The sequence below is a fragment of the Cynoglossus semilaevis genome, chromosome 6 (assembly GCF_000523025.1).
Source record: "Cynoglossus semilaevis isolate Cse_v1.0 chromosome 6, Cse_v1.0, whole genome shotgun sequence".
Lineage (NCBI taxonomy): Eukaryota > Metazoa > Chordata > Actinopteri > Pleuronectiformes > Cynoglossidae > Cynoglossus > Cynoglossus semilaevis.
Window position 1 is genome coordinate 7963959 of NC_024312.1, and position 24511 is coordinate 7988469.

A 24511-nucleotide genomic window follows, 5' to 3' on the forward strand; every position below is an offset into this window, starting at 1 on the left:
AAGACAGTAGTGGCTCGGTCACTCTGCTCACACCGAGCCTCCTCTCTGCACTGCTCCTCTTCCTTTTTTCACTCCGTCGGTCTGATAGTGAACAAGTCCCTCCGGCAAAGTTGCAGCAATAGTGATTCCGTGTTGGTGCTCTACTACTACCGGCCTTGTGCGTGTGTGAGACGCGAGCGGCTTGACGTTACCTCCCCTTGCGTTAAAAAAAGATTGAAGATTGAAGATGGCGACCAGCTCGGAGCGCAGTCCGCCACCTTTTCCCGACTCCGAGGACCAAGATGTGCTGGACTCGGAGGACGTCGTGGGCCGAGACAGTGATGAAGATGATGGGGACGACCTGTTCGTCAGTGCAGTACGTCTAAGTAACAAAATCACGACTCTCATTTTTGCTAGAAACTGTTATATAGTCTAAGCTAACATTACGCAAAGGAAGCTAACGAAGCACTTTGCACAAGTTTGGATTTAGTTCAGGCGGTTTTGTACTATGGATCTGAACACGGAACCGTTTACAAATGGACGGCACTGACTTAATATTAAACTCAATACGGTTTTAAATACAGATTTTCTCGTCACCTTGCAGCATGTCAGTTTTGGTGTACTTTCTTTTCTGTCATTACACGGAATACCTAACAGGAGACTGACATTACAAATCACGTCACATTTAAATCTTTGTTATTGACAGCACTATAACTGAAGTAATACTACTGCTTATCAATCAACTACCACTGCAACAAAACTGCTATTATATGTACAAAATCTACTACATGGACTACTACCTAATATACTAATCGCAAACATCGATACAGCCTTAGTCGTTGTAGCCTATTAGTCGCCAACACAAACGCAGCTTGCTCAAGTATCACCACAGATGCTACAACTGATGCTCGTCCTACAAATACTACCGTGAAAACGACTACCTCAAATACTACTACCACCACTACTACAAATATTACTAGTGCAACTTGTGGAAATATCTCAATAATGCCGCAATCTCAAATAATAAAACAACTATTATGAACAGTACTCTTTCTGTTACTATGACTACAACAAAGAAGTTTTTTTGTACTTTTACTACAAATGCTACTGCTGCCACCTTTATTACTACATGTACTGCCATTGTTACTAGTATACTACTATTACTACCACTACTATTGGAATTAGTACTATTACTACCACTACTTACTACCACTACTATTGGAATACCTAACATGTTTGAAATGTTAGGTTTTATTACAACAAATACTAGTCCTAGTACTACTACAGTATGGAGGTTAGAATCTGTCCTTTGTCTGACTTTCCTGTGCCAGGTAAACTGTCCGGTTGTGATTTATCAGGTCACAAGGAAACCACATTCCTACACTACAGATGAAATGCTGAACTTAGTTTGCAGTTATTATTTGTTTGCTTTTCTTTTACATTTTAAATGACATCAGTTGGCCAAACTGCTGTTTTGTTGTATGAGATTTTATTTACTGATTAAAGTTCCTTTAATGTGCCGTGTGTGAGAAGAAATCTGATACTCCTGGAAAGTTAGCATCTGGTACATGAACTGTGAAAAGAAATCTAACAAATGTGCTGAAGCAGAATTCTTTTCTATTATTACATGGTGAAAAATAAGTTCCTCTTGGCTTCGCTGTGACAGTTGATAGCTGCGGCATTGTCAAGGTGACCACTCTGTTACCTCGCATTTGTTTGCCGAGTTTAAATTCAGCTCCTTTTGCAGTGAGAGTGAAAAGCTGGTTGTGTCAGTGCCCTGTCATGTGAGTCAGCTGTGGTCACATGATCAGACCCCGGATGTTTTCCAGTCAAGGTTCAGAGGAAAGATTGTAAAGTTGCTGTCTTTGGTTTTTTTTTTCTGGACTCACTGCAGGAAAACCAAGTCAGCATTTGTGGAATTTACATTGTAACAGAGGTGAGGCAATAGAAATGGACAAGACTATGGTTGAAAGTGACTTCAGTGGGCTGCTAGTGTGGATCAGTTTGTAAATTTTACAAATTCTGTATTTTGCCACATACACCAAATGTTCAGACTGGTTGATGAGGCAGATTTACATTTAATAAATATTAAAATTAAACATGCGTTGGCGCAGAAGAAATCTGAGTTTCCTTTCCAAGTTTGTTTAAACTTTTTTTGATCATTCTATTTTTTTGATCATTTTAATCTTTTTTTTTTATCTTTTTCTCTTCAGAGCAGCCCTCCAGTGACTGAAATGGACACCACTCCATCACCGACCAGTCCGCCCAGTGACCTTTTAACAACACCCACAGAAATCATAAGTGACCCCCTGTTTGAGCCAGCCGGCAGCCAAACAGAAAAGAAATCGGTGGCTGATGTCATCAGTGAACCTTTGGATGATTTTGTCGACTTAACAAACAACATAATGAAACCGGCTGCAGATACAATCACACCTGAGGCAAAGGACACAGCTTTCTTCTCTATAGATGAACCCTCAGATGACTTTGTTGACATACTGGGAAGTGAAACTGAAGCTGTACAAGAGGAAGTGGTCGTAATGGATGTTACTGCTAAAGCAGCTGCAGAAGAGGAAAGTGAAATGACAGGAAGTGTTACAGATCCACCTGGAGATGAAGACAATGAAGCAAGTACCGCAACGGTAATGGACATCAATTGTGACACCAAACAATTGTCTTCAGTAGATAAAACTGCTGACCCTCTGGTTGACATCCTAAGTGATGATCCACTGACAACGGAAGCCAAAAAAACAGCAACAATTGATTTGTTTGACGATGAGGGAAGTGACCTGTTTGGGGAGCCTCGGCAGACCAAGTCAGGCAAACAACCACAGAAAAGTCTCTTTGGTGATCCAGACGAGGATCTGTTTGGGGAGCCGTTGGGCGCCACCTCAAAGAAAAGCATCAGCAAAGAGCAGAAGGTCACGTCTGACCCAGTTAAAGCCGCTGGAGGTGACGCTTTCAATACAGCTAAGCCTTTACAAGAACCTGCTGATATCTTCAGTGAAGAATGCGTCATCACAGCGCCCGCCAAGAGCAACATCAGCACTGTCAACTCTGGGACCAACGGAATCCTAACAGAAGAGGAACCGGACATCTTTGCTGGTTGATTCACTATTTTTATTTGTTTAAACCTTTAAGCTTCTTTTTAAACAGATTTCTTTACATGTAATGGCCTCAAAGTCACATGTGGATAATGAAAGTGAGGATTCAGAGTTGTTTTCTTCTTTGCATTGTTAGCAGAATGAGTTAAAAGCTAACAGTTTATTTCAACTCAACATGTTTCAGAACAGTAATATAAAATATAGCGATAAGATTCTTGCAGGTGTAAATTAGAGATAATGCAAAAGAGTCTAAAACATGAATGACGTATTCTCATACTTTCATGCAGTACAGAATGACTATATCTGGTTTGTTCACTTTCTCTTTCCTGTCCAGCAGAAGCCACAGTGGAACTTTCCCTCGACAGTCCACGGAATGAGCGGAAGAAGGAAGCGGCAGCTAAACCGTCTGTTTCCACCCCCTCACTGTCAGTCGCTGCCAGCATGGCCAAAAAACAGCCTGCTGCCCTTGAGGAGGTACAGAGTAGATATCTAAAATCAGAGTCCAAGTCTTACTGGGACCAAAACGGAAATGTGGACCACAACATTTTTTTGCACCAGTCAATCATTCAGTCCTGCTTAAAGAAACAGAATGATTAAAAAAAACATTGAAACATCTTAACATTCAAAACCTCTGTTTCTTAGTCTGACCAAAAGCAGAGGCTGTTATCTCTAGTTGCCTGTCTTTCACCAACATGTATTGCTGCTACAGTTGGTACATTATAATTTTGTTCTTTTGTTCCATTTTTATTTGCAGCTGGAGGAAGAGGAGGAAGAAGAAGATAAATTTGATGTCCTTGTCTCTGTCAAAGATCCAGAAAAAATAGGTACAATTTTTACAGTATTACTCTGCAGTTTAATATATAAGTATATAACTTGTATACTGGGTTATGGATTGATTAAAGATTGATTAAGATCCTTGGTTTAGTAATTTTATAACTGGAAAATGACAAAGGAACTATAAGGAGGAGATGAGTGAGACAAGTCCATTTGCACCAACTCCAAGTTATTGTCTTTTTTTTTTTCAGGTGATGGAATGAATGCTTACATGGCCTACAAAGTTTCCACTGAGGTAAAAACCATCAGCTTTGCATTTTAAGTATTGTGAAAACAAGACGTTTTCACAGGAAGTTACTGCAGTTAGTCATGTCATCTGTGGTAAGAGTAGAAAAAAAAGTACTGGTCAGTTTTTGTCAAAAGAAATGTCCACACACTGTTCCTAAAAGTGACAAATAGACTAGACGGGAATTTGTTGTAGTGAATTTACTTAGATAGAAGTTTGTATTTGAAGAATGTCTAATTAATCCAGTGATTCCTGTAGTGTAAGTAGTGATTTCTATATATTGAATAATAATAACTATAAACTAAAACCTTACCGTAAAAAATGTTTCTCTTTCAGACCACACTGCCAATGTTCCGCAGCAAAACCTTCACAGTGAGGCGGCGCTACAGCGACTTCCTCGGCCTCTACGAGAAGCTCTCTGAAAAACATGGACCAAATGGATACATTGTGCCCCCACCTCCAGAGAAAAGCCTCCGGGGTAAACGATTTCTAAATGAAGTTGAAGAAATGAATTTGAATTTTCAACACATGGCAACCAAAGGCTGCTGTCCTGTGCAGGTATGACAAAGGTCAAGGTCGGGAAGGAAGATTCCTCATCTACAGACTTTGTTGAGAGAAGGAGGGGCGCCCTGGAGAGGTAACAGCACCCGAGTCTTTAAACAACATTTAAACAAGAGCAAACAAACAAGAAAATACCTCTATTTGCCTTCCAAATTGGTAATGTAAATGATTGTTTCACTGTCCCTGTTTTAACCAGGTATATCCAGAGGATAGTCAGCCACCCATCGCTTCTCCAAGACCCAGATGTTAGAGAGTTTCTGGAGAGAGAAGAAGTAAGCTGACAAAAAAACGTAGAAATAAAACATCAGGATAGAGATATGCTGGAGTTTTTTTTTTAGTTCTTTCAGTGAATTAAGTCAGTTTGGTGGATATTATGTTGTCAGCTGCTGTTTGTTTGCTTCTCATCATTTGTCACTTCTTTCTCTGCAGCTGCCCAGAGCAGTGAGCACTCAGGCTCTGAGCAGTGCTGGATTCTTTAAAATGATTAACAAAGCAACAGACGCTGTCAGTAAAATGACCATTAAGATGAACGAGTCAGATGCTGTGAGTTCACCTGACACACGCACAAACACACAACCGCTTGTTACAGCCTGTTCATGCTCCTAGGGAACTGTTGTGCAGCAGATCATTCTTTCTAATGAGAAAAATGCAGACAGTCCTGTCGGAAACAGAACATGTTGATCGTGTGACAAAGCACACAACCGCTTGTTACAAACAAACAGAACATGTTGATCGTGTGACAAACAGAATGTCACATAAAAAGGCTGTGATTGTGTGTTTCTTTATGTTAAAATGGTATTTAGCAGTTATTTTGTTGCAGTGGTTTGAGGAGAAACTGCAGGAGGTGGAGTCTTCAGACCAACAGTTCAGGAAGCTCCACACTCTGGTGGAGTCTCTGGTTGTGCACAGAAAAGGTTCGTTTTTTTTTCGAAAATCAAAGGTCCAGGATTGAGTATTTCATTGGTTAATTTTAATTAAAGCAAAATGCAAATGATCAGATAGCGACTGTTGAAACTAAGTGTTGAACCCAAGTTTGATGACGGCGTTTTCTTTTTGTCAAAGTACCAAACTCTCAGTCTCCTACTTTCAACTAAAAGGCTTTTTTTTTTTTAAATATGCCCTGCATTTGTTCCACTTCTCTATCTTTAGAGTTGTCCTCCAACACGGCCAGCTTTGCCAAGAGTACGGCCATGCTGGGCAGTGCAGAGGACAACACTGCTCTGTCCAGAGCTCTGTCACAGTTGGCAGAGCTGGAGGATAAAATGGAGCAGTTACATCAAGACCAGGCTACAAACGACACCTTCTGCTTCTCTGAGCTCATTGCTGATTTCATCCGTCTGCTGGGAGCTGTGAGGGTATGGAGGATTGTTTTTAACACACACATAACCACCTAATACTCTGGTACACTGTTGTACCTGATCAAAGTTGTGAAAATGACTTAAAATAACAGAAGTCAGATTGAGCAGCGAGTCACTGGTGAAAGATAATCTCTGATGTGACCTGCAGAGTTCGTTTGATCAACGGATGAAGGCGTGGCAGCGTTGGCAGGACGCTCAGGCCATGCTGCAGAAGAAAAGAGAAACCGAGGCCAAACTTCTGTGGGCGAACAAGCCTGACAAACTACAGCTGGCTAAAGAGGAGATCGCCGAGGTACGACCACAATGTGAATGTTGTCAAGTTCAAGAATATTGGAGTCAGGAGAACCACACTGTTTAGGACTGGAGAAAGACACATGAAGCATCATTGATGATTTGCAAAGAAAACCACAAGCAGGAGTGGCAGGGGAAAAAAGATAAGAATAAAGAGGGAGTGTCCCTTTTTGTGCAGTTGGGTATAACACAATGGTGACTCCTCCCAGTTCTTCTGTAAAAGTGGCTGTCACTAATAACAAGTAAAGTCTCAACTGTTCAGTGTGGTCACACATGAGGAAAGGAAACACCATTAGAGTTGAGTCATGGTGACATCAGTGGTCTGAACCATCAACCACAGCTTTCCACAAATAATAAAAGACACCAGATTAAAGCTAATCCACAGCATTGTTTAAAATAGTATTCATATTTTTCTACAGTGAAGTTACTGACAATGCATGTAAAACTTTTTTTTCAAACAGTGGGAGGCCAAAGTGACGCAGTATGAGAGGGACTTTGAAAGAGTTTCTGCCACCGTTCGCAAAGAAGTGCTTCGCTTTGAGGTACAAGTGTAACGTGGTGTTTTTGATGGAAATAGTTGTCATGGTGATGGAAGTACACTTCAACAGTGGAATACATGTCTTACAGAAAGAAAAAGCCAAGAATTTGAAAAGACACATCATCAAATACTTGGAGTCACAACTTCGGTCTCAACAGCAGGTGAGATGCAGGCGATGGTTACAGTGGTTACTCTTAAATACATTAAACACTGATATGAGAAACAGCATTTAAATACAAAAACACATCAAGTTGACCCAACAGAAAAGTGCTTGAATTTGACCTTGGAAACACCAGTGCAAATCTGAATCAATATTCCGCCTAAATCACAATCCCACATAATATGAATAAATACATGTTTTTACTTTTTACTTTAACTAACTTGTTTTCATCAATCTTTCCACAGTTGATAAAATACTGGGAAGCTTTCTTGCCAGAAGCAAAAGCAATTGCCTAATAAGGCAGCACCAGCCCCGAGGGTGTGACAACAGGCTGCTTATTGTTTTTTTCTTATACACTTTACCTCTCTTTGCCTTTAAACCAATGAAAATCATGTGCATTGAAAAAGGGAGATACAATCAGCCAGTTTTTTTAATCATCTTTAACACCATAGCTGTGTATTCTATTATATGAATAATTGTATATTTTCCTTTCACAAATATTTTCCTATGAGATGAACGAGCGTCTGCTTATATACATGGACACGAGTGAATGGGGAGATGAAGTCGTGGGACGATTCCACTGATTTTGAATATGAACAGAGTGTGAACTCCTTCACGTCAGCAGAGGTTAATGGTTTACAGCGTGGCTGCTCTGTCATCACATATTTCTGTCGCAGGGACCTCGATGAAGAAAGTGGCCAATATGTTTCACCTTTTTTTTCTCTCTTTTTTTTCATGGCTCAAAGGGAAAATCTAAATGATCAAATATAATCTCAGCACTTCTGTCGTTTTTCTTAAAAAATTTAAAATGCTGTCTGTGAGAAGGGGTTGTGTGTTAGCATGCAGCTATGCAGGGTTACGTTGTGCTATAGAAGAGGGTTACAGGTAAAAAGTTTAAGATGTGATTACAAAAAGTGCTAAATTGACTTTTCTAACTACACATGTCTGTGCCTTTTTAAAAGCCTTAATGGCGTTTTGTCTCCAGACGCCAGAGTAAATCTAGTTTGGGAGAAAGTGGTACAGTTTTTACCCCCCCACCACCACCATCACAATAGCCATAATGTGTGTCAATGCTGGGGTTACATTACATTACAATTGCATCGGTTTACTAAAAGTGACATTCTTTTTTTGTCTTTCATTACAAGTGGGGTTTTTTTTGTGTTTTTTTTTTTACTTTATGATAAGATGTACTTCACAACCTGCTGTAAATGTCAGTAATCAACAAAGTCTGAGTCAGACGTTTGGTGAACAACTGACACCAGACAATGATGTGCAACTACACTCTAAGTCCTGTCATTAAAAGAATGGAGGCTAAAGCCCTGGAAACTTCATATTAACAGTCTATGGTTGAGACATGAGGTTCGGGCTGAATAAGCCCTCACATGGAGATTTATTTTCTAAAAAAAAAAATGACTGAAATTGTTTTGTTTTGGCTGGAAGCCCTAAACTTGTATTTGAGTTTGTTTACTGAGCAAATCCACAGGACACCTTTAATTGACACCAAAATTAAACATCTCTGCACTTTTGCCGAAGTATCACCAGCAAAAATTGGGCATTTTTGCTTTAATTTCTTTCTCTTTTTTTTTTACTTCTACGATCAGCATTACAGCACTAAAATTCACTGAGTCATTTCAATTTCTTTGCATGTTAAAAAAAAATCAACAACACTGCAACTGTCCTAACCCTGCCTATTGTTGTATTGTTGTTCTAACTTTTGTACAGTGAGTCATCCTAATGCTTTGATGCCTCCGTCTGCCGTTTGAGATTTGACATCCAGCTGTGACAGACTCTTTGTGGCTCATGTGATTTCAGCTTTAATTTCATATATACACTTGAACTACAGCTGTGACAGTTGGAGTCATCACTAAAATTTGAACTTAGTTTTGCAAAGTTTTGTACACGATATCCTTTCAGAGGTTATTGTCAAAGCTACTGCACTAAGAGTAAAATCCACCCTTTGACAAATTGCAATATCAGCAACATGCACTGTCAATAGAAAAAAACAGTTAATAAAAGATGCACTATTTACACCTGGAGAAAAAACAAATAGTCACATTCAGTGTCTTTTTTCCTACTTCACTGTCAGTTAATTTCTGTTTTATCCTGGAAAGACTTTTAAAGCTGTGTTTCTCTGGACCCAAAGCAGCAATAACGCAAATTAAACACAATTACACACTAACAAAACCTCTAGTTCACCCTTGTGTTTTCTGCAGTTTTAGAACATTCTACACATTTCCCAGTACAGTACTCTGAACCAGCTCACACAACAGCAGCATTATTGGCACTTGACAATAGTCCTATATACAAAATGGGCGATGAAGAAAACGTTTGCCTAACACTGCTCTAGATCCACAGACCCACTGCAACACGCAGTCAGAAGACTGGAGTCTGTCCTTGAACCCAGCTCTGCAGATCACTGTCCTACAAACACAGATTCCAGTCCATACCAACCACTCCACTCAAAATGGACCACAACCACCCTGAACATCCTGCGATATGAAGCAGTATACAAACTTTATTCTCTGCACACGAGGCACGTGAACAACAGACATCATCACGACAGTTTTAGCTTCAGGTTATTATGGCAGTATGGACAAAGGAAAATATGTCAATCTTAGCATATTAAAAAAAAAAGGTTTTCCAACAGCTTCATATGGTGATGAACAAACATGTTATAGAAACGAGTTCATGAAGGACTCATTAACACAGCCAACACACACTTTAGGTTTCTTAAGCTAAATAAATGCATGAACTTAACACCATTCAGACAGTAGATGCTGTGACATTTACACGATTAACTGATTAAGAAACCAAAGTGCTATACTGAGTCAAGGTAGTTTTGTGCACAAACAACATAAAAACAACAAACCCTCAGTAAAACCAATCCAAGGATTTAAAAAAAAAAAAAAACTTTTGAAATTCAACAGAAAGTCGATGATCTTTTGGAACTAAACTGATTCCCTCTTTAAAACTATTAGCATCTGGATCTGTCTTTGAAGTTGAAAGGCCTGTTTGTGAGGGGGGAGACCCAGTTCTCCCCCCTCACAAACAGGTGGAAAATCATCCCAGCAAGTGTAGGCGAAACACTGTACCGAGGTTACGGTGATTGCTGCAGCTATGTTGTCTCTGGACAAATACACAGTGTTACTCCAAAGAGCACCATGTCCTACAGCAGGAGTTCAGCCATTTGGACTGAATTCAGTGTTGCTTCTGTAAATCAAACAGACTGAAGTTTTGCACTTTGGACACACTGACATGGATGTGATACTATCCCAAAACGACTTCCGTAGGTCACAATGTCAAAGGTCATGAAGGTCAGTTGTCCACAGGATTTTTAAATCCTTACTGTCACTTCACTCATGTTTATGACTGATTTGGCTAAATAATAAGTAAGTACTTGAAACATGAGTGAAGTTTTTTGTAATCCTTTTTACTGAGAGGAGTATTATGTTTGAGCCTGGACTTCTTTGAATGAATTATCAGTAAAATAATTTTCACATTTGTTTTACTGTTATGGTAAGTCATGTTTGATAACGCTTCCTCTTCTGTCTTTAAAAAAAAAAAAAAGAAGCTATTTAAATGTTGTGTGACCTTTTGACCCAGTAACATGGAAGGACAGTTTTTTGTTTGTTTGTTTGCATCCTCAACATTCACTTTCACATCGTAGTTTTATCCCAGCCTTTTGTGGCAGATTGATTTTAATGTGACGGAACAGAAACAGACTTGGTTCCAGCTGGTCACAGTTTTAGTCTCCAACAACAACAATGACAACAAAGAAGTTAGGTTTGAAGGCTGTGTCAGGTTACAATCCCTTTATTGATTGCATGTCAGCAGTTCTGTCCTGCATCTGTTGTGTCAGACTTTTGGAGGGAGGAGTAAGGCTGTTTTTAATACATATACAAAACAAAACAGCCATGTGTAGTGATGGCAAAGCAGTGAAGACTGCAATCTCATGACTTCAACTGTCTGGAGACGAAACGTTTAGCTTAAATCAGACACAACACCAGTCTTCATGTCAGTCCTGTGAGTCGATTTCCATCGATGCTGAAGACGGAGGGGGTGATAATAGGGTGAGGGCCGCAGTTCATGACCCTAATGTACACTGGAAATGTTTCGGGCCGGCTGCGGACGGCTTCAGAGGAAAGTCCGAGCAACGTATTTGAGGAGCCCCCCGTGCAGGAAAAGGTTTATATCTATTTCAGAGTCAAACTGTGCAGTGACCGAAAATGACTTTCCCTGGTCGATCTGTGCGGAAAGAAAACAAAAGAAAATATGGAACTGTTCCAACTGCAACACACAACGGTAAATGGTTTTCACATCCAAGGTTAATGTCATTATTTCCCCGTGATATTGTTAGAGTTATTCCACCACACACGTTTTGTGAGTACTTCCCTGGCCCCTTACACTAACATTAACTATTACAGGATGACCTAGATATGAGCTTCCCGAAATACGAGTATTCCCTGTTACGAGTCTGAAACTATTGTAAGATTTTGCTCGTGATACGAGGAAATATCTAGTTACGACTGCACAACCGAGGACAGGCATCGATTCAGTCGTACGGCATGAGGAAGCCACGAGCTCTGATGCCAGAGCAGCTGCAGAGTTCGAACAAAAGAATTATGAAGTACCTGAGTACTGATGTATCTAACATCTTAGTACTGTTTACATCGGATCATATTGATTGTTTTACGTACACATGACTAACATCAAAACACTTTGAAAAAAAAAAACCTTGAAAATTAATCTTGACTTACATCAGTGAGGTTCTTCTTTCTCCAGTGAAACTTGTCGGGCAAGTAGCAATACATGCAGTGGTTATGTTACACTGCCCCCGTGTGGTACAATGGCAAAACGACCGGTCACTTCGTTATCATTGCGGGCAAAATAAATCTATTAAATCGACTTCTAAGATTCAAAGTTTAGTTTAAATACGCCATTATTTATTTCCACCAGAATACGGTCAGTACTTAAACATCGCTTTGAACATGTTGCACCTACATATATACATATACACACATACAGTATGTCCTGTATGTGTGTATATGTATATATATTTTATTTATACAAATACAGTATATATATATTTTTTATTATTTCTCAGTTAAATAATAAATGAGAAATGTCTGGGTGTGTGTTATTTACCTTGACGGTGAGCTGCTGTCTCACACTCAGGCTTTCCGGCACAGTGATAGTGAAGATTTCCTTCCCGCTGAGCTCCAGAGAGTCGGCGTTCTCACCAGGCAGAAACTCTAATGGCATGATGCCCATTCCCAGCAGTTGGTTTTTGTGCAACTTCTCAAAGCTCTCTGCAATGACTGCACGAACCCCCTGTGGCCCACAGGAAAGCAGAGAAGATTAAAGAACTTGGAAGTGATATCAGTTCAGTTCAGATCCTCTGAAGTCAGCCCAGGGCACGCTTTCTTCAAGAGTTGCTCCTTACCAGCAGGTATGGTCCTTTAGCCACCCAGTCCCTGGAGTTCCCAGAACCGTAGTCTTTGCCTGCCAGGATGATGAGGGGGATACTTTCCCTCTGGTAACGATCAGCAACCTCAAAAACATCGAGCTGAGCAAATGAAAATTCAAGTTACAGGTTATATGTTATAGGTTCGTTCGACCAGTCAAAGCTGTGGTGAGAGAACTTATTGACATGCCATATCACCACCATTACTGCCACATCAACACAAACATGCACTTCCAGCTCTGTCCACTCACTGTCTGGCCTGAAGGAATGTGCAAAGTCTTGGGACCCGCTCTGCCGTATAATCGATTTTGAAGCTTGATGCTGGCGAACGTGCCTCTGGTCATCACTGCATCGTTTCCTCTGCGTGCACCGTAGGAGTTGAACTCCCGCGGTGTCAAACTGAAAGGAAACATTCAAAGGTAAAAATATTTTTCCTTAATAAAAAACACAACAGTTAAAAGAGTGAGGTCTCTGTGTCACAGGACTGAACCATCACCATATAGCTATGTATATTTATACATATTATACATCCATAATTAAACAGGTGAGACAAAATGTGTAGACCAGACTTTTTACAGAAAACCACTTCTAAGAACATTCTCATTCATTCATGTTCAGATGACATCACTCAGCAGTAAATGTGGCCTTCTCTGTGCCTGTCTCACCGTTTGCTTAGCAGGTATTTGGCAGCTGCACTGGCTCTGGCTATGCTGCCTGCTGGAGAAATATGGTCTGTGGTCACTTTGTCGCCGAGGAAGAGTAAGGCATGAGCGCCCTCTATGGAGTGAGGTCGAGGAACTTCTTTACTCTGAGATAAAAACAAATATGGTGCAGGTGAAAACAATGTGATTTTCTTCCCTTTAATATACTGCTAAAAACAGCAGTAAAAAAGCAGACGTTCTCTTTTTCTCACACACACTCACCAATTTACTGTTCTCTCTTTCTCACACACACTCACCAATTTACTGAAAAAACATGGTGAGCGAATATACGTGGACTTATGATCCCATGGGAAAAGTAGAGAGTCTGGACAGTCGATGTTGTTCCAAAATGTGTTCCCTTTCTGCAGGAAAGCACAGCAGTGTGTGTGAGAACAGGTTTGTTGGACCTGAAACCAGAGGAAGGAAGTTACAGTAGAGTCGCCTCCTCACCTCCATCCTGCTCTTTACATCCTTAAAAATGGACGAAATGACCGTGTCCTCCTCAATCTGTTGCACCTCCTCTCTGGACGGCCAGACATCACAAAGGTACACCTCCTTCCCCTCTGATGTCACTCCTAAATCGGCAACAGTAAATTTCAATTTAGCTACTGAGTTTAAAAATGTTTCTAATAATAAAGAACTTTCTCTGAAAAAAAAAAAGGAAATTTACACTCGGACTCATTGTTATGATGAGTTAAGAGAATGGTGTGTCTTTTGACAGAGGTTTTTTTTCTGGTCTTTAACTAAGACATGACACCACTTTTAATAAACCAATAAGAAACAGTACAAAGGTGTGCCGTTAGTTCCCTGCCATTTGTCAATGTAAGAAAATGACCAAACCAAACCGTCAACATTAACACGTCAAAGTTTTCATTCTTCTCTGCTGAAGAAAAAGTATGATCTGTAAATCTTCAAAGAGGACTTTGACTGGTCCTATGTGGCTCGTCATTACCTGTTTTACTGAATGTTGTTTGAAAGTGGCTCAGACCATAAAGTGCCGTTTTTCCACTGTGACCTTGTTTATGGCTGAATATCATGTTTCAACAAGCCTCTGAATCACAAGACACTCTCACTGTAATCATCCAAATTCCCAATATCCCTAAATTGAAGCTGAGGCTTTAGAGCCCAGGACTGACACAGCTTCTGTCTTCTTTACCTAAAGGCTCCTTTTCAAAGTCGATGTCCACATTTCCTGCTATAGCATATGCCACCACCAGGGGAGGAGAGGCCAGGTAGTTAGCACGCACGCAGTCACAAAGACGACCTTCGAAGTGCCTGTTGCCGGACAGCACGCCGCAGGCCACAAGATCCCCCTGAAACCACACATGTTGTCAGACCTCGTACTTAAACACAGCGTTCATTTTGACACTTATTTTGAAGGGATTTAGGAAATTATTTTGTTACCTGTTTGATTGCATCTACAACAGCATCTGGTAATGGGGCTGTGTTTCCTACACACGTGGCACAGCCATAACCTATCACCTCAAACCTGTGGAGATAAAATAAAGCAGTGGGGGTGTCAGAACTGAGGGCCAACCCTACAGCACATATGGGCGTATTACTGTCTCTATATTTGGTAATTATTCAATAAAGTAATGCACTATTTTATATTGCTTTGGTAAGAAAATAAATAAAATAATAAAAAAGTAAAATAAAGAAAAAAACTTCATTATTCTGGCTCAGAAACTTGAGTTTAAATCAAACGATCAAACCTTTCAAGTCAATAACAACAAATAAAAATATAATTAATACAACAAACACTTATATTAATATTTTGTCACAATACTGTCAAAAGGACACACATTTGAAGGGGAAGAATAACAACAAATAATTGCGACATGCCTTTAACATGGCTGACAGATGTGGTATTTAGCAAAGTTAGCCCACCACCCCACATCATTTTAATTTGTGTTTACAAATTAGCACGCTGTACTATATATTTTATTTTCAATATGCCTTTTACTATGCTATATCTACTATTGTTATTATTAATAATAATAATATGTCCCCAGACAGCCCTGCAGGGGGCATACATACATCTTTGATTGCAGTAAATATAGAGAACAAAAACACTTAAACTTGTAAACACAATGATTTCACTGCAACAATAATTGCACATTTATGGTCACTTTGATAAAGTGACAGCCTATTTTTGGCCCACAAGCCTAACTTTTGACACATGATATATAGGAAAATCAGGTCAATAGACACTGGTGTTGTCACTGTGTCAGAAAAAGTACTGAAAAACAGTTCTCAGACAAATCCCATAATTATAACAACACAGCTAGAAAAACATGGATTAACTTGTTTATAGTTCAGCAGCTTTAAATCTCACGTTTCAACATGTGTGTAGTGACACAGTGTGTGGGTTCTCACCCAAGTTGGCTGAGGTAGGGTAGGACTCCACTTGCACTGAGGTAGTGAGTGACCATGCCACTTCCAGGAGCCAGACTGGTCCTGATGTAAGGCTTGACAACAAGACCAGCCTCTACAGCCTTTTTGGCCAGAAGACCTAAAGATGAAGGTCACCAACATTTGAAAAACACATAAAAAGAAGCCATTATCTTTTTTTTTTACTGAACAGAGTTGTACTTTATTTTAGATTGTGTCTCCTGTATTGTGAAAAAGATCTTTCGTATTAAAAGAATAAAACAACGAGGTCTCTACCTGCAGCCAGCATGACAGTTGGGTTGCAGTTGTTGGTGCAGCTGATAACAGCAGCGATGACCACAGAGCCGTGGGCCAGCTGATACTCCTGACCACAGTGCAGGAAAGGCACATGGGTCAGCTGCTTGTCTTTGGAGATGTGGAAGCCTTTAAAGCCCACCTGAAAGTAATACAGAGATAAACCTCAATCAAAGGAAAAAACCTCACTCAGAATAATTCTAATCAAGATAAATATAGTGGTTGATGTGTTTCATTACCTTCTCGTCAAGACAACTCTGAAAGTCTTCTTTCATACTGCTGACAGCGACTCTGTCCTGGGGCCTTTTCGGCCCACTGACGTAGGGAACCATGGAGGTAAGGTTGATTTCAATCACCTGTACAAGAAACAGCACTGTTGGTAATGAATCAGCAAAAGACAGAGGTGATGCGGATTACGTAGCCAGTTCCTTAGTTTCATGTCACATCTCTTTAGGGCCCAAAAAATGTAGTGGGGATACCGTATGTTCAGACTGCAAGTTTTTTGCTCCCTTCCAAAAATGATTCCAAAATTATCTATTTGCATTGTTCCTCACATTATAATAAAAAGGTCTGCCTGCTGTGTGAACATAGTCTAAGTTTAGTTTCTGTAAAAATCAGTTAAACACAGTTTCCTCAACATTTAATTTAAAAAATAATTAATTTTGAATCCTGGATACATTTGGTGTCCATTCATGCCCACTTTTTTCCCCTCCATCATGACGGCTCAGCACCCATTCAGGTAAACTGATGATGTCCATCTTAAATTCAGGTCTATGACATACCTCAGAATACTGCGGGTCTCCTGTCTGGTCTTCCGAGCTTCGGAAAAGTTTCACACTCTTCATGTACTGCTCTATCATGTCAACTTTATCCTGGGCAAAGTCTGAAAATGAGGTTTGGTTAGTAATTTAGCCACAATTGATTTATCTGTAAATTAAGCTCAGAGAACTGTTGGCACTGACTTGTTTTTCTAAAGTGCTTTAGTGTAACTTGGTCGATGGGGAAGAAGCTGATGGTAGCATTGTACTCTGGACACATGTTGGCGATGGTGGTTCTGTCAGGAACTGACAGGTGGGAGACACCTGGTCCAAAAAATTCTACAAACTTGCCAGCGATACCAGCCTGCCTCAAGTGCTGGGGAAAAAAAAAAAAAATCAAAGTGCTGAAGCTACAAGCCTTCCCTTCAGTGATAGAAACTATTTTAACATATTGTGAATCATTATAAGAAACTTTGAGTTTACAGGTATACATTTTACCAGGAGAGCAGGTTTACCTTTGTGATGCCAAGGACGATGTCTATAGACGTGGTCAGAGGGTTGATGGATCCCACTAACTTACAGCCCACCACCTGAGGGAGAGTCAGAGACACTGGCTGCCCCAACATCACAGCCTCTGACTCAATTCCTCCCACGCCTGGAGGAGGAAGGAAGACACGTGTTCAGACTTTGGAGCCAAATCACAGAACACAGCTAAAGCTGATTACAGCACTTTTGTTGGCCTTTAACTGCTCTTGAATCACACAATGATGCCTTACACTGAGTTGAATCAATTTAAATATATCCTTAAACAAATCAGAAGCAACTTTAAGAGTAAGGTCAAATGTTTTACCCCAGCCCAGGATCCCTAGGCCGTTGATCATGGTTGTGTGCGAGTCGGTTCCCACCACACTGTCAGGGTAGATGAACCCATCTCTGAGCTGAACCACTCTGGACAGATACTCCAGGTTGACCTGGTGGACTGCTCCATAATCAGGAGGAATGACGTTCACATTTTTAAAAGCTTTAGAGCACCACTGTCACAGAGAGAGAGACAGGAGGGGAGTAAAATAAATTACTGAAATACATGCAACATTCCAAGTAGTTGTGATGAAATGAAATCTTGCTGATGAACCTTAAAGAACTGAAGTCTCTCTTTGTTTCTAGTCAGTTCCGTTTCCTGATTTTTTGTAGCTGTTTCAGTTCTGCAGAGAAAAGAAAAAAAAAATCTCTGTAAACACACGATGGAAAATTGTGCCAAAGCAGCGATGCATTAAGTGGTTTCTATGCGTAGTACTTCACAGAAAATTAAGAATTTTTAAGTTAATAAGCATCTCCTCTATGCATTTTCCATGCATTGGCAAGAATCTGGCAATAACAACAACTGTTAGTAAAAAAATCAGTACATTGCTGTACAATATTGATATGTATCAATATTTCTGTACACCCCTAATTTTCAACATTTTGTCTGATAAAACTTACTCTGACACAGGCTTTAGGTGGAAAGGACAGAGCAGAGGTGTGTTCTCGATCTGCTGGACCGAGCCGGACGGTTGACTGGTAGTGGACGGAAGTTCATTGCAGGCAGTTTTACCACACGTTCCTCGCTGGCCTCCACACTGTGAGGTTGCCCGGGATGGAGGCCGAGAGGAAGTAGAACGAGAAGGACCCTGGCTCTGGTTTGATGCTTCTCCTCCACCTGGGTTTGGGGCATTCTGTATGGCACTGTGGACAATAGTGTGAAAATGTTATAAAGCAGATCATTGAAAATAATTGAAGAAACAATTGATGGAAAGTTACATCATGTTGAAAACCTACCATTTGTTATAATCAATCTGTAGTGAGTGGTCTACGATGAGGTCCGTAGGGCACTTAGGGTTGACCAGGCTTGGGTTCACACCATGTTTGGCAACAGCGTCCCTCATGGCTGCCAGGTCCACCATGGCAGGAATACCACTTTTAACGGAAAGGTGAAAATTAACCACATTTAAACACTGCCTTTTCTCTGTGATTAAGATCAGACAACAGGCTCTCTGAATCCCTGGTGTCTCCGGTGTAATACTCACGTGAAGTCCTGGAGGAGGACTCTGGCTGGGAAGAACGGCACGTCGGTTTTATTCTGTTGCTGCTGCCAGTCCAAGAGCTTCTCCACATCTTCTGTTTTTGTGTAAACGCCATCACAGTTACGGATCGCTGCCTCCAGTAAGACACGGATGGACAGAGGCAGCTTTTCTGTGTAGATTAAAAAAAACAGTCAATATTAAGTCAAACTATTGACTGTCCTTTTGTCCTCAACAATATTAATCAGTCTACAGTCCCTCATAATCATCTGGATAATTGTGTCAGTCAGCTGGTCATCCGTAGACTTATTTACAGGCCTGCACTTCAGCTAAAGTTGAAGCCTCCACAAACGCATGCCGGGAATTGAAAAGGTATTTAGAGCTTGAAGTGTTTCAGTGAAATGAAAACTCTTCACTGCCGAGAGTATAAATGATGTGTACCAGTAGTTTAGTTAAAGAGCAATAAATTAAAGTTTCAGGAAAAAAGTATCAGGAACTTTTTTCCATTGTCAACCATATACAGACTCTAACGATTGCCTTTTACAATACAGTGCTATTGTTTTATGGTGTCTTGCAAAAACTCATTCTTGCTGATTATGGTAAAATAAACACAATATGTAGACACAGCGGAAAGGTCAGAGGATAACTCACCATATCGTGGATCATTTAACTTCTGTGGATTAAAGTACTTGACACTGCCATCATTCAGTGAGTCTATTAGATGGTGATACTGGTGCTCTGCAAAACAAAAAAACAAGTGAAACAATTTTCACCTTTGTTGAGTTCACTGAACCAAGATGAGAAACTACAGAGACAGTGTCAAATGCTGTGGTTAAAAATGTACAATTGTGTGTTGTCGTTTATTTTACAACTTGCTCATCTTGTAAACACAACTACTGTATGTCTGTTTTGTACGTACTGTTAATTTAGCACACACAGCTAAACTTTTGATAACAACAGCATGTCAACAAAACAGACAGCCCAGTAGATGTTTAGCAAAACAAGGGACATTACCAATGTGTGTCACAGCTGCTAAACACAAAAGCAATTTTTGCAGTCAATTTAAAACACACACACATACACCTGTTACCATTGTTGAGGTGAATGTGTGTGTGCAAGACAGAAACATTTAAAAAAATAACGCTGGCAATCTCTGTGCCAACTGTAAAATGGTTAATAAGTTGCTTAGCAGGTCGCTTGCCCTCATGTTTACTAGGTTTGCATCATAGCCTTACATCTCTCTTTAAACACATGCCATGGCTATCAGAACCCCTATGAACATAGGGCAGAATGGAGTCCAGAAATGTTCCTGATCACTTGTTTAGATAAGTTTTGCTTTCACCAGTAACAGACCTGGAGGAAGTTTGGTATGAAAATGTAAAGTATTAACTTTTTGCTTAGAGGAAACGAAAGTATAATTTGCACAATACCTATATTTATACAAATGGAATGTATGTCCTGATGGCAAAAACAAAGTTCTGTAATCAAATGTCCAGCTGGCACAATTTTGGTATTTTACACAGGCATGTAAAAAAACCCAACCCTAGTTGACATACTAGAACAAGAATACACCCAGTGGTAATCACATACATATATCAAAACCAAAATCACAGACGGCGATGTCACAAACAATTTTACACAATAAAAAAATAAAAAATCAACACCATTCACAACAGCCACATACGGTGCAGCATATCCTTGAACAAAATGCTGCTCATAAGAACGTACATTTTATACCAGGTACTTATTGCACGCATAGGAAAATCTGACCCATGTCTAAATACCAAAGGTGTGAGAAATTTCAAAAACTGCATCACCTCCTAATAATAGTGTACATAAGTCTTGACTTCATGCGGCTAATCCAGCTTCTTATCGCAGAACACACTCTAGTTGCTTATCGTCCTCTAGGCTAAACGTCTTGGGAAGATAACACAAATGCACGACTCATGTAAATTTGTAGCCAAAACATATATACCTCATATTCAAACAGAAAAAATGTATTCAGCGTATCAAACTACATAACTGTCCAGCTCCAGACTGGCTGTAGATTGAGGCTAATGAAGCTAGCTGCTGTACGCCTTTATGTCTCAAGAGTTAAATACCCGAGCAGAAGATGTTAACGTAGACTAAACGCAAACGACAGCCATTTTGAACAGACGTATGTCTAATGCATAATGCATCTAGTTGTCAGGTGTGCAAGATAGAAAGGACAGAAGCTACAGAAGGACAAATCGAACAGATGAGAAGATTCTTTACCTTTGACTAGGGAAGTAAGCGCCATGATGACTCCTGAAATCAACACGACCCGTCCTCAGGACAGCGCAGTGAGAGCTGAGTCGACCAATCACAGGGTAGGGATGTGAAACCACGCCCATTGTCACTACAAAATTACTGACAAAATAAAATCAGATTGGAAATTGTTCATTGGTCAATGTTTCGCATGACCTTGTGGTACCATAAGAAATAAATGTCTGACGTCAATACCTTTAAACACGACACTATGATTGGGCCTTTACTATAAGTAAATAGCGTACCAATATAACACCATGCAGTGCCGTTAAGCGTTTTTATATACTGCACACACATGCTATTAATTAGTAAACAACACGTGCTGAATTCGTCAGAGACTGTACTATACTATACCACGTAGTTAATTTAATTGTTTTTCAACTCTGATCCAATTGAAGGCAGCACGAGCCTTTTATTTAGATTAGGTACCGGTCTTCACGAAACAATACCAGATATATTTCAATCAAAGAAAAGAATTTCCGTAGATATTTTCATGCATGAAAAATATATTATCGTAAATTACATTTTATCACAAGGCAAACCCTGGACACCCCTCAACACTGACCGTTTTTATTTGCTTCAAAACACTTGTGTAAAAATGTATGACGCGTTAATGTGAAAATGTTTTTGACTGTTGTATTGTATAACAACCTTGTTGATAAACTCAACATATTTTTCGTCACACAGAAAGTCTCATCACAATGTCGATGTCCCACGTGATAGCCGTAGTAAACATAAATAATCAACACAATAATGTACAAATATACTAGCACTGTGCCAGGTGACACAAAAGCACACGTATGATCTGGCCGTCCTTGATCAGACGAGCTATGGAAATTCCTACATTTTGTACTGATTCATGAATGCACCACTGCCGTTAAAAACACAACAACTTCTTTGGTACAACGAAGCTAGCAAACACTCAAAAACAACTATAAAGCAACATTTCCTTGTCTTAATTTGATTTTGTGACAGTAATATCCTTCGGTGGGTGAGTATGACTTTTGAACTTTAACCTTTGACAGTATTTGCTGTTGGTAACAGTAATGGAGGGACGTTCCGACCCTCCTCCGCCCAGAAGCGCAACTGACCGCATGTGTTTAACAAAACAACACAGCTTTAAGACAACGACTTTGAACGGCAAGAGTACATCACATGACCCCGAGCAGGCGAGTACAATCTAATTAATGTTTAATCTCGTAAATACAGCATAAAGAGCAGAAATTGCTATGTTGCTAACAAGTGTACACGGCGACTTCACACGTGCTTCTGTAACAGTGACACGAATTAAAAGCAGAGCGTGATCTGATTTTACTTGAACGCAGCGATAGCAAACTGTGTTTATATTAAGGACATCGAAGGATCAAAATATGTATCGGGTACTGTGTACTTCATGGTAGTTTTGACTATACACACCAGAGTTTCATCTCATCTGCTCATATATCCTTAAGATGTTACGAGAACAAAATGTTCGACAACAACAACAGCAGCAGTAGTAATCCACCAACGTGTTTCCACTTTGTTTTGTGGGTAATTCCTCCATTTTCACCCCTCTTTTCTTTCTTAAAGAATTGGTGCTAGTATTATTATTAATGAAATGTCTGTCAGGTGGAGACCTGATTTATAGCTTTTTTATATTTCGCAGCAAAAGTCAATTGTGTGAAGAAGCTAGTTTTGTTGGTCTTAAAGCAGCAGTACTTTATTCCACTATATACGCAGACACCCTTTCAGTAACAGCTAAGGATATTATAAATATTTTATATTAGTAAATGAGGTAAAACCATTCTTAAATAAAAATAAACTAGAGACTGAATAGAAATTACAATACCCCCAAAAAATCTGACTGAGAAGATTGCAAAATAGTCTCTAACAAGTGTAATAATAATGTCCGTCAGAGGGAGGACTTGAAGAGATTTTGCTTGAAGGGTTTGGTTTTGCTTGAAAACAAAACCTATATCATATTCTTAGATTAGATACAACCTGGCAGCATTCACACTTCTGCTGAAGCAACACAGAATGACATTCACTGTAAACAAGTGTACGATTTAAAGAACAGGCTAAGTCATTACTTTGCATTCGTCTTTGGTGCTTTAACACTCACTGTTGTTTTCAGGTATGATGGCAGATGGCGGTTCGCTGACTGTAGATCCTTGGCTCTAGAGGCGCAGCGCTGCACTGACCAGCACCATGCAGCAAAAAGGTGCAATCCAGATTATCGAATGGGAGGACTTGGACAAGAGAAAGTTCTATTCCCTGGGGGTTTTCATGACCTTGACCACCCGGGCCACTGTCTATCCAGCCAGCCTTATTCGAACCAGACTGCAGGTGCAGAAAGGGAAGGCCTTGTACTCTGGCACCTTTGATGCCTTCTTCAAAATCCTGCGGGCAGAAGGAGTGAGGGGCCTGTACCGTGGATTCATGGTCAACACCTTCACCCTAGTCTCAGGGCAGGCATACATCACCACATATGAACTGGTGCGCAAGTATGTGTCCCAGTACACTCCCAGTAACACAGTCAAGTCAGTGGTAGCAGGAGGGGCAGCATCACTGGTGGCCCAGACCATCACTGTGCCCATAGATGTGGTTTCTCAACACTTGATGATGCAGGGACAAGGGGAACACTTGACACGCTTCAAGACCAAACCCAAAATGATGCTCGCTGCATCCAAGCGCAAACCGACCTTCGGCCAAACACGGGACATCACTGTGCAGATATTTGCAGCTGATGGTTTTAAGGGATTTTACAGAGGCTATGTGGCATCGTTACTTACATATATCCCAAACAGTGCGCTGTGGTGGCCTTTCTACCATTTTTATGCAGGTAAATCAACAGTGGACAGTGAAATGTAGTTTGATCAACACAGACACTTAAAAAAACAAAGCAGTTGGCCTTACACTCGTTTCCCTGTCTTTTATATTTCAGAGCAGTTGTCCCTACTGGCCCCAAGTGAGTGTCCTCACCTGATACTACAGGCGGTTGCAGGACCAATGGCAGCAGCAACCGCCTCCACCATCACCAACCCCATGGACGTTGTTCGAGCAAGAGTGCAGGTAAACAGAATAAGTACAGATATGTATGTATTTAGTTTTGTTTTAGGGTATCAGCATGTTTTAACATTTCAGAGAAAGTAAGATTTTATCATAGGAGTGTTAAGCAATGAGAGAACAAGGAGTGTGAGTGGGTGGATTTCAGAGCACAGAGTGAATGTTGTATGAAAAAAGTGTCAACCCTTTTTACAGCTCTAAATCAACATTCACTTTAAAAACTTTTAGTCAAAAATGACTTTATAATAGCAGCCAAAGCAGCAGAAATTGTGAGAAAAAACAGCACCCTTCCTTACTCAAACAGTAAACTGCAAGATACAAACCAAGGGAGAGGAATAACCTGCTGGGCATCATTTAAAGTAATAAAAACCACCTTATTCAAACATTTGCAACACAACACATGTAAAATACCTTCATGAACAGGGAAGCAACACATCTGAGTATAGGGTGATCTAATGGGATGG

At 40.2% G+C, this 24511-nt stretch overlaps 3 protein-coding genes across 6 annotated transcripts in view; 2 read left to right on the plus strand and 1 right to left on the minus strand.

The window, feature by feature from the left end:
- The first annotated feature begins 164 nt into the window (after positions 1–164).
- Positions 165–8574, plus strand: snx1a (sorting nexin 1a). 2 transcript variants are annotated; one of them, XM_008311743.3, is made up of 15 exons: positions 165–355; positions 2193–3081; positions 3415–3554; positions 3835–3904; positions 4106–4149; positions 4477–4618; positions 4699–4777; positions 4898–4973; positions 5131–5244; positions 5522–5615; positions 5851–6056; positions 6208–6351; positions 6812–6892; positions 6978–7049; positions 7294–8574. In XM_008311743.3, exons 1-15 carry the CDS (start codon positions 227–229, stop codon positions 7342–7344), a joined length of 2331 nt encoding a protein of 776 aa, XP_008309965.1. In that variant the 5' UTR covers positions 165–226; the 3' UTR covers positions 7345–8574. The 2 variants fall into 2 exon arrangements, with proteins under 2 accessions (XP_008309965.1, XP_008309966.1); XM_008311744.3 differs by having other exon boundaries at positions 3418–3554.
- Positions 8575–9538: 964 nt separating this feature from the next.
- Positions 9539–21118, minus strand: ireb2 (iron-responsive element binding protein 2). Its single transcript, XM_025056467.1, has 22 exons — positions 20970–21118; positions 19365–19451; positions 18720–18885; positions 18472–18609; positions 18136–18378; positions 17789–17858; positions 17507–17690; positions 17172–17311; positions 16861–17032; positions 16681–16781; positions 16138–16254; positions 15881–16040; positions 15590–15725; positions 14618–14702; positions 14370–14526; positions 13664–13788; positions 13471–13575; positions 13178–13320; positions 12764–12911; positions 12492–12614; positions 12194–12379; positions 9539–11293 (listed from the first exon to the last, which is right to left on the minus strand). The coding sequence occupies exons 1-22, from the start codon at positions 20992–20994 to the stop codon at positions 11183–11185; spliced, it is 2922 nt and encodes a 973-aa protein (XP_024912235.1). The 5' UTR covers positions 20995–21118; the 3' UTR covers positions 9539–11182.
- A 697-nt stretch (positions 21119–21815) lies between these two features.
- Positions 21816–24511, plus strand: part of slc25a44a (solute carrier family 25 member 44a) — a 4591-nt gene continuing 1895 nt past the window's right edge. Inside the window, exons 1-4 of one of the 3 annotated variants that reach the window (XM_008311750.3) lie at positions 21817–21993; positions 22120–22171; positions 23116–23823; positions 23926–24053. In XM_008311750.3, the coding sequence (XP_008309972.1) occupies positions 23190–23823; positions 23926–24053 (762 nt within the window). In that variant the 5' untranslated portion in view covers positions 21817–21993; positions 22120–22171; positions 23116–23189. Of the gene's footprint in view, positions 22172–23115; positions 23824–23925; positions 24054–24511 lie in introns of all 3 variants that reach the window. The other 2 variants (XM_025056468.1, XM_008311749.3) reach the window with 2 other exon arrangements.